This window comes from Hyperolius riggenbachi, chromosome 3, assembly GCF_040937935.1.
Source record: "Hyperolius riggenbachi isolate aHypRig1 chromosome 3, aHypRig1.pri, whole genome shotgun sequence".
Taxonomy (NCBI): domain Eukaryota; kingdom Metazoa; phylum Chordata; class Amphibia; order Anura; family Hyperoliidae; genus Hyperolius; species Hyperolius riggenbachi.
Genome location: NC_090648.1, coordinates 435,780,031 through 435,794,119, shown reverse-complemented (window position 1 = coordinate 435,794,119; position 14,089 = coordinate 435,780,031). Strand labels below are relative to the sequence as shown.

The 14,089-nt window shown below is 43.5% G+C and overlaps 1 protein-coding gene across 1 annotated transcript in view; it reads left to right on the top strand.

Moving 5' to 3' along the window:
* The window catches only part of FKBP4 (FKBP prolyl isomerase 4), a 32,592-nt gene that overhangs the window by 13,281 nt on the left and 5,222 nt on the right, over positions 1–14,089 (top strand). The window contains exons 4-7 of the mRNA XM_068277661.1: positions 1,265–1,385; positions 5,931–6,087; positions 7,125–7,215; positions 7,303–7,386. Of these exons, the coding sequence (XP_068133762.1) occupies positions 1,265–1,385; positions 5,931–6,087; positions 7,125–7,215; positions 7,303–7,386 (453 nt within the window). The remainder of the gene's footprint in view (positions 1–1,264; positions 1,386–5,930; positions 6,088–7,124; positions 7,216–7,302; positions 7,387–14,089) is intronic.

The following is a 14,089-nucleotide window of genomic DNA, read 5'->3' as shown; positions in this document are numbered from 1 at the left end:
ATAGTGCCCCAGTATAGCCAGTATAGTACCCCAGTATAGCCCCCCAGTATAGCCAGTATTGTGCCCCAGTATAGCTAGTATAGTGCCCCAGAATAGTGCCCCAGTATAGCCAGTTTAGTGCCCCAGTATAGTGCCCCAGTATAGTGCCCCAGTATAGCCCCCCAGTATAGCTAGTATAGTGCCCCAGTATAGCCAGTATAGTGCCCCAGTATAGCCAGTATAGCCCCCCCAGTATAGCCAGTATTGTGCCCCAGTATAGCTAGTATAGTGCCCCAGAATAGTGCCCCAGTATAGCCAGTTTAGTGCCCCAGAATAGTGCCCCAGTATAGCCAGTTTAGTGCCCCAGTATAGTGCCCCAGTATAGCCAGTATAGTGCCCCAGTATAGCCCCCCAGTATAGCTAGTATAATGCCCCAGTATAGCCAGAATAGTGCCCCAGTATAGCTAGAATAGTGCCCCAGTATAGCCAGTTTAGTGCCCCAGGATAGCCAGTATAGTACCCCAGAATAGTGCCCCAGTATAGCCAGTTTAGTGCCTCCCGCCCGTCCCCGCGGCCGCCGCTGTTATTACCTTGTTAACAGCGGCCGCTCTCCCCTCTCCGGCGCGTGTATATTCAAGCAGCGTATCTCCGGCTGCTCTGTGTGATGCACTGATGCGGAAGAAAGGAGGGCAGCGGCTTCCTGTAACGGCGATATGTATCGCCGTTACTATGGTAACCGAGCCCTGCCTCCTTCCGCATCAGTGCATCACACAGAGCAGCCGGAGATACGCTGCTAGCATATACATCATGGTCTGGAGAGGGGAGAGCGGCCGCTGCTAAGGTAATAACAGCGGCGGCCGCAGGGACGGGCGGGAGGGGGGATAAGAGCACGGCACACCAGGCAACGTTCCGCGGCACACTAGTGTGCCGCGGAACAGCGGTTGGGAAACACTGCTTTAGACACTACTATAGTCCAAATGATCAGCAGAATGCCAGGCAACTGGTATTGTTAAAAGGAAAATTAATATGACAGCCTCCGTATACTGGTGCCTCTCACTTTACATTCTCTTTAAAGAAGGATGCTGAAGAAATCACCAAGTAGTGGTCTCCTCTGTTGACTACTCTAGTGTTGAGACCTCTACTTTTCTGAGTTCCCAGATTTACACAATCATGATCCACTCACGTTTAACTATTGTTGAGCATTTACGCTATTTTACAGAAAACTACAGAGGAACTTGTTTTTATTATTTTCATACTGAAGTATTCTGATCTGTGTTACTTCCAGATTGAGCTCTTTGACTTCCAAGGAGAGGACCTGTCACCAGAGGAGGATGGTGGCATCATCCGCCGCATCCGAGTGAAGGGTGAAGGGTATTCCAAGCCTAACGAGGGTGCCGTGGTGGAGAGTAAGTTCTGGTAATGTGGTTTTGGGTAGGAACACACTAAGCAGAATTGCATATGCGTTTTCTACTATGTGCTATGGGGAAAACTCATGCGATTCTGCCTAGTGTGTTCCTACTCTGTGGGGAGTCTGCTGCATTTACTAATCCTTACATCTGAACTCGAGGCCATTCAGAGTGATGGGGGCTTCTTACTAGTTTGAACTTGTAGCTCCACTTTACCACAAAAATGAACAATCTCTATAAATTCTTCTCTACATTGTTCAAGTCTTTCTTTGAAGTGTATCACACAGTACTTGTGACTGCTCTAGTGTTTTCACGACAAAGCTCTGTAGCTGTACATGTGTAATTGTGAAAGCCAACTTGCTTTGCTCTCAGCTGTTAGCGAGTTGGGAGTGACCTACTCCAGATGTTGCACACATCACAACAGAATGCCTGAAGTCCCTTCTTCCTGTAGAATGTGTCATAGGAGTACATCTAATAAAGCAATTTGGTTTTAAAGTGGACCTGAACTCAGAACATCCTCTCTGCTCTAAAAGATACACAACAGCATAATAACCTTTAACCAAAAAAAAACATTTCTTTGTTACAGCTGATATAAATCTGCAGTGTTTCTACTTCCCGATTCATGGAAGCAGACATATTATTTACAGGCTGTGCTTTCAAATGAGCTTATCTGCCATCTCTGCTGTGGCAGTCATGTGACACACTGGAGAGATCAAATTACAACTTGTGATTAGACACAAATGAGGGTGAATTATACAGACCAAACTCTCTAAATACATACAGGGTGCATTTCTCTCTGTTTTCCTTTTGTCCTGTGCAATAGTTCATGTCCACTTTCAAGTGGGCCTGAACTAATGCACAGGACACAAGGAAAACACAGATTAATCCACCCTATTTGTGTTTAGAGGTAAAGCCTCATCTACACGATACAATTCTTTATACAATTCGATTACGATTCTATTTACGATCCGATGAAATCCAACATGTCCGATCAGGATTCGATTAGATTCAATTCGATTTGCCATTGTTTAGCAATGGCAAATCGAATTAAATCTAATCGTATCCTGATCGGACATGTTGGATTTCATCGGATCGTAAATAGAATCGTAATCGAATTGTATAAAGAATCGTATCGTGTAGATGGGGCTTTAGAGCCTGTGTAATTCCCTCTCAGCTGTAACTAACCACAAGTGTAATTTGATCTCCCAGCCGTGTCAGTACAGAAATTTCCGCAGCCTCTGCTAATTTGTAAACACAGGGTGTTAACCCTATGTCTGCTTCCATGAAAGTATGAAATAGACACACTGCAGATTTACTGCAGGAGTTTTGGGGGCTGCAAAAGGTACTATGCTGTTGCTTATCTTTTAGAGAGCAGAGGGTAAGTTCTGAGTTCAGGTCAGCTTTAAAGCAATAAAATAAGTTTTTACTTCTTGCTTTTCGTTCAAATTTGTGAGCTAATCTTAGAAAATCCCAGTTGGAGCAGGCACCACCAATGCAGTTCCAAAATCCTTTTAGTGTTTGCTGTTGAACTAATCTTTGAGAATTCGGGGTATGGTTTACATCAAGCCATATACTGTGGCCAAGGCTTCCAGGAAGTTACAGAAAGAGTTAGAACAGCTGCAGAATGAAAGCAAAAAAAAAATTTATTGCCAATTACAAAGTGATGTCCACATTTAAAGGACATCTGATGCAAAAAAGAAAAAAAAATGGTTGTTCTGTACCTAAGTAGAGAGAAGGCTCTGGATACTATAGAGCCTTCCCGGTCCTCAGACCGCCCCGTGATTCCTGAGCTTTTCCCAGTGAAACCTGTGCAACCTGCTGGGTGGAATAGCTCTTCAGCACTCCTTGTGCAGCCTTTTGGTAGTACTCTCTTCCCCAAGTACATCCTAAGACTAGCACATCCGTATTAAAGGACCACTATCGCGGAAAATTGTAACATTTAAAATACATGTAAACATATACAAATAAGAAGTATGTTTCTTCCAGAGCAAATTGAGCCATAAATTACTTTTCTCCTATGTTGCTGTCACTTACAGTAGGTAGTAGAAATAAGACAGAACCGACGGGTTTCAGACTAGTCCATCTCTTCATGGGGAATTCTCAGCAAGGCTTTTATTCTTTATAAAGGCATTCCCTGAAAGGATTTATACAATGCTTGCCAGCCTCCCTGCTCGCTGCACACTTTTGTGGCAGTTGGACAGAGCAGCTGCAATTTACTAAATGCTTTTGATAATAATGATAACCCTGAAAATCCCCCATGAGGAGATGGGCTAGTCCAAAACCTTTCGGTTCTATCAGATTTCTACTACTTACTGTCAGTGACAGCATAGGATACAAGTGATTTATAGCTCATTTGACTCTGGAAGAAACATACTCCTTATTTGTGTGGTGTTTACATGTATTTCATATTTTGCGATTTTCACGATATTGGTCTTTTAAGCCACTGTTCTTTTCAAATCGGAACATTTTGGGGCATTAGCCAGGTTAGCATTTGGCTAGCATTTTATTGGACTCCCTTCCTTTGACCACGGTACACCCTGGATACCAGAAAATGCCAAACTTTTTAACCAGTGTTGTTTTTTTAAGTGTCCCCTGCCCTGGAGTTTCTTCATTCACCTGTTTATCACTACCGTGTAATCAAATGTTGCCAACATCCACTTGTGTACAAGAGCTCCAGTATAAAGATATATTGCTGTAGGTAACTCTCTCCAGGGTATTCTGGCTCTTTAGAGAAGTCTTTGAAAGGCCTGTGTGACTGAAGCCACAACTCCTGTGTGATTCCAGGCTGCAAGCGGGTCAGCTTCCCAGACACAGCGATCGCCTAGACGTGGTTGGACAGTAGGCATAGACACGCGGGGTGATTTTACTAAGGTTGGAGAACATTGTCATGGTTGCAGAAAGACTGGTAAACGATCAGTCTTGTGCTGCACCCACAGGAGGGCCAGCTTTATTAAGAGTGTCTGAGACAAAATATTGGTAGGTTTTTAGAAATCCATGCAGAACTGTCTCAGGCATCTTAAGAAATCCTTAGATAGTGCAGATTCCTTTTAAAACTTGTAAAATAGGAGCTAGGAAGGTCTCTCAGACAGTGCAGTATGTGAGGGGAATTTCTGTTGCTGAGGTAACCAACACATCTGGTGTATTGATAGCAGCAAGCTCTGAGGAGGAATTCAGCAGGGGAGAGGAGCACCACACAAATCATGTCTAGTCTGCAGTTCTACATCTGTAGAACTAAGCATTTCTTAATCTGCACCAATTTAGGGATGGATTTGCACTTTTCTTAACTGTGGTGCAGGTCTAGAAATTCATGCTAAATTGCCACTATTACCTAGAAGGTTCTTATTATCATACAGAACTGTTCTCCCTGCTGGTTAGAACAGATTAACCTCCCCAGCGTTCTGATTACCCGCGGCCGCACGGGCGCGGGTGTTTTTTTGCAGCTATTTTTTTCTTTTTTTTATCATGGACATGTAGCTAGCCTAGCGCTAGCTACATGATTCCCCCCTCCCTGCTCATTCCCTCCCACCCTTCCGATCACCGTGGGCGATCATGCCCATCAGGAAATCCTGTTCTGAACGGGATTTCCTTGAGGGCTTCCCCCATCGCCATGGCGACGAATGGAATGACGTTATCGATGTCGTGACGTCACAGGGAGTCCCAATCCACCCCATAGCGCAGCCTGGCGGCGATTGGTCAGGCTGCGCAAGGGGTATGCGGGGGGGGGGCTGTATCACGGCGGTGGCAATCGGTAAGACGCAGCTTGCAAAGTGTTAGCTGCGTGTATAAAAAAAAAATATCCAAATCGGCCCACCAGGGCCTGAAAAATCCATCGCGGCGTTACTGGACAAGCTGAGCTCGTCCGTAACGCCCAGCAGGTTAAGAAGAAAAAACTGTTGGTAATGCTTTGATAAATCTCCCCCTGAGAACTTTTCATTAAATGTAGATGCCAGTATTCCTGAGTTTGTTAAAAAGAACCCGAGGTGAGCCTCAGGTCAAAAATAAAATGCTTACCTAAGGAGTTGGAAGCCTCTGGATTCTTCGGTCCTCTGCCACTGCCCGGGACCCTCCTGCACATCTCTACCCTGCTCCTCTTCATGCTTGAGCGTGGCCGTGCTGCACCCACATGAGCACGCCAGCACCTGCACAGTAAAGTCCAGCCGCTGGTGCACAAGTGCCTCCATGCTACTGCACAGGCACAGATGTACTTATACTGTTGCAGCTCAGCTTGAAGAGGAATGTGGTTGTGATCTTTGGGAGGGTCAAGGAGGATACAGGAAACAAAGCTTACTTCTACCTAGGTAAGTATCTGCTCTTTTGACCAAGGTTTGACTTGGGTTTACTTTAAGGATTTTGCAGTGTTCTTCTTGTCCAGCTATGAAGTCAGAAAACATTGCAGCAACATCTAACAACTGCTTTCAACAAAATGAAACTGAGGTTTGGATGGGGTATGGCAGAAATATTGAATAGATCAATAGTTACATTTCAGAATTTTATGCCTACCGTAGATCACAGGATAACCTCTTCCCTGTCATCCTCTTTATACAGTGAAGCTGCAGGGGATCCACGACGGGCACGTGTTTGATGAACGAGAGATTCAGTTTGAGGTGGGGGAGGGAGAGAGTCTTGGTATCCCCCCAGGTGTGGAGACAGCAGTGCAGCAGATGGAGAGAGGAGAGGAAGCTGTACTCTACCTCAAACCAAAGTAAGTAGAATGTGTGTGTGTATATATTGTCTTTGTAAATATACGGTAGATATAATACTGTGCGCACACTCGCATCCCTGTGATAATAGTGGAAGGGGGCTATGCAGGGGACGGAGGTATCCCTGCTGATGGCTAGGGATGGCTCTGCCTAGGAGAACTCACAGAGAAGCATGTGATCAGTTTGATCAGCTGATAGATTTGTAAGATCCTGCTTTTGCGAGGTACGCAGCGCATAGTCCCAGTGTGACGCTAGCCTTTATGGGCTTGATTCACAAAGCGGTGCTAACCTACTTAGCACGTCTAAAGTCTTTAGACGCGCTAACCAGGGTGCTAAGTAGGTTAGCACCGGATTTCTCAATCAGATCGCGCGCTAACTTTGCGCGCGTTAAGTTTTATGCGCGCAAAGTTTTACGCGCGCTAAGTCCCATAGGCTTTAATGGGCACTTCGCGCGGAGCGCCCTGCGCTCTGTGCAGTACGCGCGTAAAGTTTTACGCGCATAAAGTTTTGCGCGCGTAAAGTTTTATGCGCGAAAAGCTTGTTTAGACGTGCTAAGGGGGTTTTCACAGGCGTGCTAACAGTTAGCACCGCTTTGTGAATCAAGCCCTATGTGTAGCAATGTCCCACTATAGCACTATTGTTGATGTGGCCTATTAAAGTGGACCTGGGGTGAGCGGTATATGGAGGCTGGCATATTTATATCCTTTTAAGCAATACCAGTTGCCTGACTGTCCTGCTGATCCTCTGCCTCTAATACTTTTAACCATAGACCTTCGAACAAGCATGCAGCAGATCAAGTGTCTCTGACATTATTGTCAAATCTGACAAGATAAGCTGCATGCTTGTTTCTGGTGTGATTGTCACTATGGCAGCCGGATAGATCAGCAGAGCTGCAAGGCAACTGGTATTGTTTAAAAGGAAATAAATATGGCAGCCACACCATATCCCTCTCATTACAGTTCTCCTTTAATATTTCCTTACTTTGCTGTTCTGGCTGTTCCCTGTGCTTCATGCTGTTCGGTGTATTTGTGTCTTACAGGTACGGCTTTGGCAGCTCTGGCTATGAGCCATTGAAGGTCCCGCCTAATACTGATTTGTCCTATGAAGTGAAGCTGAAGAGCTTTGAGAAGGTGACTGTTCTTCCTGAGCTCTGCCTTCTCCACTGTGTTTTGCCATCTGCTTTCATATTCCTTATAATAAAACTGTTTTCTGTGCAGGCCAAAGAATCCTGGGAAATGAACAGCGAGGAAAAGCTGGAGCAGGGAGTTCTGGTCAAAGAAAGGGGGACACAATACTTTAAGGTAGGTTTTAGCAACAGGACTTGACACACTGATTTACTACTGCCTCTTCAGAGATCTACAAGCAGCTCCATTGGGGATATTGTACGTCATCCATCAAGCCTGGACTGGATTTCTGCCAAACTGTCTGCGGTGTTGCTGCCCTTGCCTGAGTCATATATGACATGGTTTGGGGGTTGCTGAAAGAATGTTAAATTAACAGTTATAAATTAAAGCTGTTCTGGATTAATTTTAAAAAAATCTCCAGCCACATACATCTGCAGTTACTAGTTTACAAACCTCACACTGACAGCCCCACTATGATCTGATATGACCCAGATGAGCAAAGCATTTGCACAGCAATGGAATCCCCAAACTGTGTGACTTAAGGCTCATACACACATCAGACTATAGTCTTTGGAAACTGAAAGATCACAGACCAATCTTACCACCTTCCATGTAGTATGAGAGCCATACTCTACACAGTCTTTTCTATGGAGCTGAACTCCCCATCAGAAAAAAATCTTTGGAAGATTCTGCACACAAAGATGCTGTACAGACACAAAAGATCAGTATCTGCAAAAGATCTGTTCCTGCCAAAAATCCATTCCTGCAAATTGCAATGATAGTCTATGAGATCTGCAGATCATCATACACACCTTGTTTAACTGACATTCATCTGCAGATCAGACAATCATCTGCAGATCTGAAAATCCATCCTGGTGGATCTGATCTGCAGATGAATGTCAGTTAAACAAGGTGTGTATGATGATCTGCAGATCTCATAGACTATCATTGCAATTTGCAGGAATGGATTTTTGGCAGGAACAGATCTTTTGCAGATACTGATCTTTTGTGTCTGTACAGCATCTGTGTGTGCAGCATCTTGCAAAGATTTTTTTCTGATGTGGAGTTCAGCTCCATAGAAAAGACTGTGTAGGTATGGCTCTCATACTACATGGAAGGTGGTAAGATTGGTCTGTGATCTTTCATTTTCCAAAGACTATAGTCTGATGTGTGTATGCACCTTTAGTGATCGCATGCAATCGCTCCAGACACACAGGCTGGTGATAATGTAACGTTACATGACCAACTAGTGATGAAACATGGCAAATGTGGGATCCTTTTAACCGGTATGAGCCAAGGAATAGTATTTTGAGGTGTTATAAAACTGTGTCACTGAAAAATTAGGAAGGGTGAAATGTGAAGAAAAAAATAATTTTTCCATTTTTGCCTATTCTTCCCCTGTCAATTGTCTACAAAATTACACCATTCTTTAGCAAAAAAAAATATTACCCAAAGAAAGATAGATTGTACCTAAAATAAAAAAAATGTATCACTTTAATAGCATACGTAATAAAAAGTTATTCCTATATCAATATCGACACAGCTGAAATGCCAACATTGTCAGAAATCTTAAGGTGAACCTCCAGACTAAAAATCTACTCAGCAGCACTGAAAAGGCTTGGTGTTTCTTTAACAGTTTCACAGCATCAGAACTTTGTTTTTCTTACCAAAGTCTCATTTTTAGCTGCATTTTTAGCTAAGCTCCGCCCCATCAAAGCAAACTGCCCGGGCTTTTTTCCCCTGATGCTGTGAAAAGCATGATGGGATTTCTGATGATGTTGTTCTCGCTGCCTAGCAACTGGGAAGGGTGATCAGGACACAGGACAGTTGGAACTGTCTCATGCTCCCTATCACCTCCTTTCAACCAAAAAGATGGCTGCCCTAAGGAAATCACAAACATTTGCCTGTTCATTTAAAACAGTGTGAGTAAGAGATTATATTACCTATTTATTTTAATTAACATAACTAATGTAACTTAACCCATTCAGGTTCCGTCGTTTTTCACGTGAGAAATGTTCACCTCCCATTCATTAGCCTATAACATTATCACTACTTATCACAATGCACTGATCTATATCTTGTTTTTTCCGCCACCAATTAGGCTTTCTTTGGGGGGTACATTTTGCTAAGAGCCACTTTACTGTAAATGCATTTAATCAGGAAGAATAAGAAAAAAATGGAAAAATTCATTATTTCTCAGTTTTCAGCCATTATAGTTTTAAAATAATACATGCCTCCATAATTAAAACTCACGTATTGTATTTGCCCATATGTCCCGGTTATTACACCGTTAAAATTATGTCCCTATCACAATGTATGGCGACAATATTTTATTTGGAAATAAAGGTGCATTTTTTCCATTTTGCATCTCACTATTTACAAGTTTAAAATAAAAAAAATATAGAAATATTTCATCTTTACATTGATATTTAAAAAGTTTAGACCCTTAGGTAAATATTTACATGTTTTTTTTTTTTTTTTATTGTAATGGATTTTTTTTTATAGTAAACATTTTATTTGGGTACTTTTGGGAGGGTGGGAGGTAAACAATAGATTTATAATGTAAATGTGTGTTAATTCTTTTTTTTTTTTTTTTTTTTTTTTCAGGTGTAGTATTACTTTTTGGCCACAAGATGGCGGCCATGAGTTTGTTTACATGACGTCACTCTAAGCGTAGCACGCGCTTAGAGTGACACATCGGGAAGGGAACGGCCAGAAAAGGCGCAGCTTCCGAGAGAAGCTGTCGCTTTTTCAGCGGGGGAGAGGAATCAGTGATCGGGCTCCATAGCCCGATACATTGATTCCTTGGCTACCGAATCCGCGGCCGGGAGTGCGCGTGCACGCGCACGATCGGCCGCGGGAGCGCGCGTGCACGTAGAAACTACGTCCAGGAACCAAAATAGGTTAATGACAGTATGTTTGTTTAGGCTGGAGTTCCTCTTTAAGGCCTTGTTCACATCATTTAGCGGAGATAGCTGTGCGATCTGAATGAAACGCGTACGATCGCACGCCATCTTCGCTACTATGTGCTGCAGTTCCCATTCACTATAAGGTGAATGGGATCTGCGCTGCGATTCCTGAAAATGCATGCAGCAGTGCGATAGCGCATCGCACTGCTGCGCAGCGCATATGATGGGAACATGTAGAAGAGCTGTCTGTGACCTTCTACCGTGCTTGCGTGTCGCACACTATACACGCTGCAGAAATGCGCACAGCATAGTCTGAACGAGCCCTTAGGAGTAAACATTTAGGAATGGGAAGTGATTAAACACATCTGAACTGAGAGGGATACGGAGACTCACTTATTTATTTTCTTTTAAACAATGCAGATTGCCTTGTCCTGCTGAGCCTCTGTTTCTAATACGTTTAGCCATACCCCCTGAACAAGCATGTTGCAGATCAGGTGTTTCATGCTTGTTTCAGGTGTGTGATTAAGACTCTACTGCAGTCTAATGCTGGGCATACACAGTTAGATTTTCCTTATGAATCGAGCCGCTGATGTCCGATTGCCCGCCGGACAACAGCGGAAAACGAGCAGAAGATAAGGAAGCGCCCGTAGGAATCGATCCAGGCGCACGCGGGGACGCGGCGGGAGTCGATCCGGCGGCTAATCGAGCTGCAGAAACGGTTCGTGTATGCCGAGCATTAGAGATCATACCTAAACAATTCCGGTGAACTGGTTATTACAGTTTGCATATACCCTTAGAAAGGGGGAGCACTACAAAACCAATAATAATACACAAACAATCAAGGGTCCAAATTCTCATAATGCATATCTAATTTATTGTAGTATCAAAACACATAGAAAACTCCCAAACTCTCTCCCCCCTGTTTGAAGTTGGAGTGCTCCTCACATCCATACAGCACATCCATACAGCACATCCATACAGCACATGCATACAGCACATCCATACAGCACATGCATACAATGTAAAGTCCTTGGACAGGTTATGAATAATTAATTGAATTTGCAGTGAAAAATTCCAATTGTCAAAAGTCCTCAGGTAGCAACTTCATCCTCTGTGTATATATCTAATGGGGACACTACCTCCGTTTTTTTTCAACTTTTTTTTTTTTTTCGTTTACGGAGCACTTTAAATCGATAGAGCTTTCCCTAAACATTCTGCCAATGTAACTAAATGTAACAAATCCCACAGTAGTGATTGCGATTAGCAAAATCGCAATCGCAGGACATGCAGCATTTTTGTAGCGTTTGCGCTTGAATGTAATGTATTGAAGCGCTGGTAAATCGCTCATAAATCGCTACACATAGCGATTTGAGTGCGATTGCAGACTGTAAATTAAATTATGATACATTGAAAGGACCAATCAGAATTAAAGTTGCAAATCGCTGGCAAAAACCTTACACTTTTTAAAATCGCTCACAAAAGCGCCGGAAAACGTTCATGAAATCGCTTACAAAACGCTAATTAAAAACGCTAGCGAATTGTGATTTGTAGTGGGTTCCAGACCTCACAGGTTTATGCAGCTTCATGAATGTGAATTCACTCAGACTGTCACAACTTGTGGAGTCACTAATCGCCTCTGCTGCTCCGCTGCAGCTCAAACAGAGACTTTGGACATATAGCAAACTTCACAGCTATTCATCGCTGCATAGCAGCACTCCCCACCTCTTCAACAAGCATTGCCTCTTCAGGTTGCTGTCTCATTCGTCTTGTAGCCGCGGCGTCCCACAGCTTACACCGCCGCGCGCTTCCTTTCACCGAGGCTGTTCTGGTGTAAGTCTTCTCTGGCCGGCAGAGAAGGACGCCAACTCCGCACTCTCTCTCCGTTGGCCTGCTCGCCACACCTGCATACATGTTACGCCCACTTAGTCACGTGAGCTTCCTCAGTGCATCTGCTGTGGATCTAAGAGAGGGGGCATTGCTGTAAACCCTTTTTATCGTCCTAGTTTCCTTCCCACCAACAGGCAGACCTACCCACAGGGGCGATCATTGAGCTGCCATTCGTTTCATTGCAACAACAAAGTCAGATTTATGCATCTTCCAATTCATTAAATCATTCCATCTTCATTTTGATGCTGCAACATATTTGTTTTCTTGTTGTCTGCAAGCTGTCACATCTCATTACTTATTACAACTTTTAATCAAATTTTCTAGTCAATGTACATTGAGATTGCCTACTTGCAATCAATTTCAATTGTTTGCTCAATCTCACATGAACAATTTTTTCAATCAAATTGAACCACCAATCTCACCTATTCAGCTTATACAATTATATTTTCCACATACACCTTTGATTTCATTCCTTATTTTATTACGATCAAAATAATCTGCAAATCTGTTCGTGTTTGGGGGTTTTCTATGTGTTTTGATACTACAATAAATTAGATATGCATTATGAGAATTTGGACCCTTGATTGGTAGTCCTAAGAGATCAGCAGGGTTGCCTGGCAACTGGTACTGTTGAAAAAAAGGAATAAATATGGCAGCCACCATAGCTCTCCTAGTTCAGGTGTCCTTTTAGACCAGGCATGGGCAAACTTGGCCCTCCGGCTGTTAAGGAACACAATGCATTGCAGGAGTCTTACAGTCACAGTAATGACTCATAACGGCAAATGCATTGTGGGACTTGTAGTTCCTTAACAGCTGGAGGGCCAAGTTTGCCCATGCCTGTTTTAGACCGTATTGTGATAGTTGTTTTTAAGAGATCCTTACCTCTGTTGTAGAGCTGGCAGGGGCTATATGGGGCTCCAGGCTGCCTCTGCTGATGTGAATCTCCCATAATACACTGTGTTAGGCACAATCTTGTAGGTGTAAGCACCAAATGATAGCATGCATAGCTTCCTGAAAGATCAGGTCAGGAATCTCCTGTTCTGGCTCCCCTCTCTTGATTTACCTGAATAGCACAAGGGTTGAGTCTGGGCCGATTTAGTATGCTTAGTTGCCCTGGTACACACAAATAGGTGGAGTGAAAAGGCAGACCAGATGCGTGTGCAGGTCCTGGGGGAGCAGATGTGCATATAACTTAAATGTACTGGGTGGGCCATTTATATGGATACACCTTAATAAAATGGGAATGGTTGGTAATATTAACTTCCTGTTTGTTGCACATTAGTATATGTGAGGGGGGGAACTTTTCAAGATGGGTGGTGACCATGGCGGCCATTTTGATTCCAACTTTTCTTTTTTCAATAGGAAGAGGATCATGTGACACATCAGACTTATTGGGAATTTCACAAGAAAAACAATGGTGTGCTTGGTCTTAACGTAACTTAATTCTTTCCTGAGTTATTCACAAGTTTCTCTTTGTTTACAGCCATTGACATGTCGCCGAGATTACCACGTGAGGCGCAAATAGAAATTGTGTTGATGTCTGGTGAACGCAGTAACCAGGTCATTGCAGCAGATTTCAATGCAAGACGCCCTAGGAGACCACCCATCTCCCATGCTACAGTTAGCAAACTGCTTGTTAAGTTTCATGAAACCGGTTCAGTGTTGGATTTGCCAAAATGAGGAAACAGTGGCTGTCCTAGCTTCATTCAGCAAGAGCCCACAGTGTAGCACTCGCCGCATGTCACTGGAGAGTGGCATTAGTCAAACATCCCTTCGGCGGATATTAGCTACTCACAAATGGCACCCTTACAAACTTCAGCTACTGCAGTATCTCAACGAAGATGACCGAGATTGGCGCACTGAATTTGCAGAATGGGCAAAACAAAAATTGGAACAGGACCCTCAGTTTACGCAGAAGATTTTGTTCAGTGATGAGGCAAACTTTTATGTGAATGGTGACGTTAACAAACAAAACCACCGCTATTGGTCTGACACTAACTCACATTGGATAGATCCCTCCAAGACTGTTGGAACAAAAAAATTGATGGTATGGTGTGGTATATGAGGTACAAAGATAGTGAGGC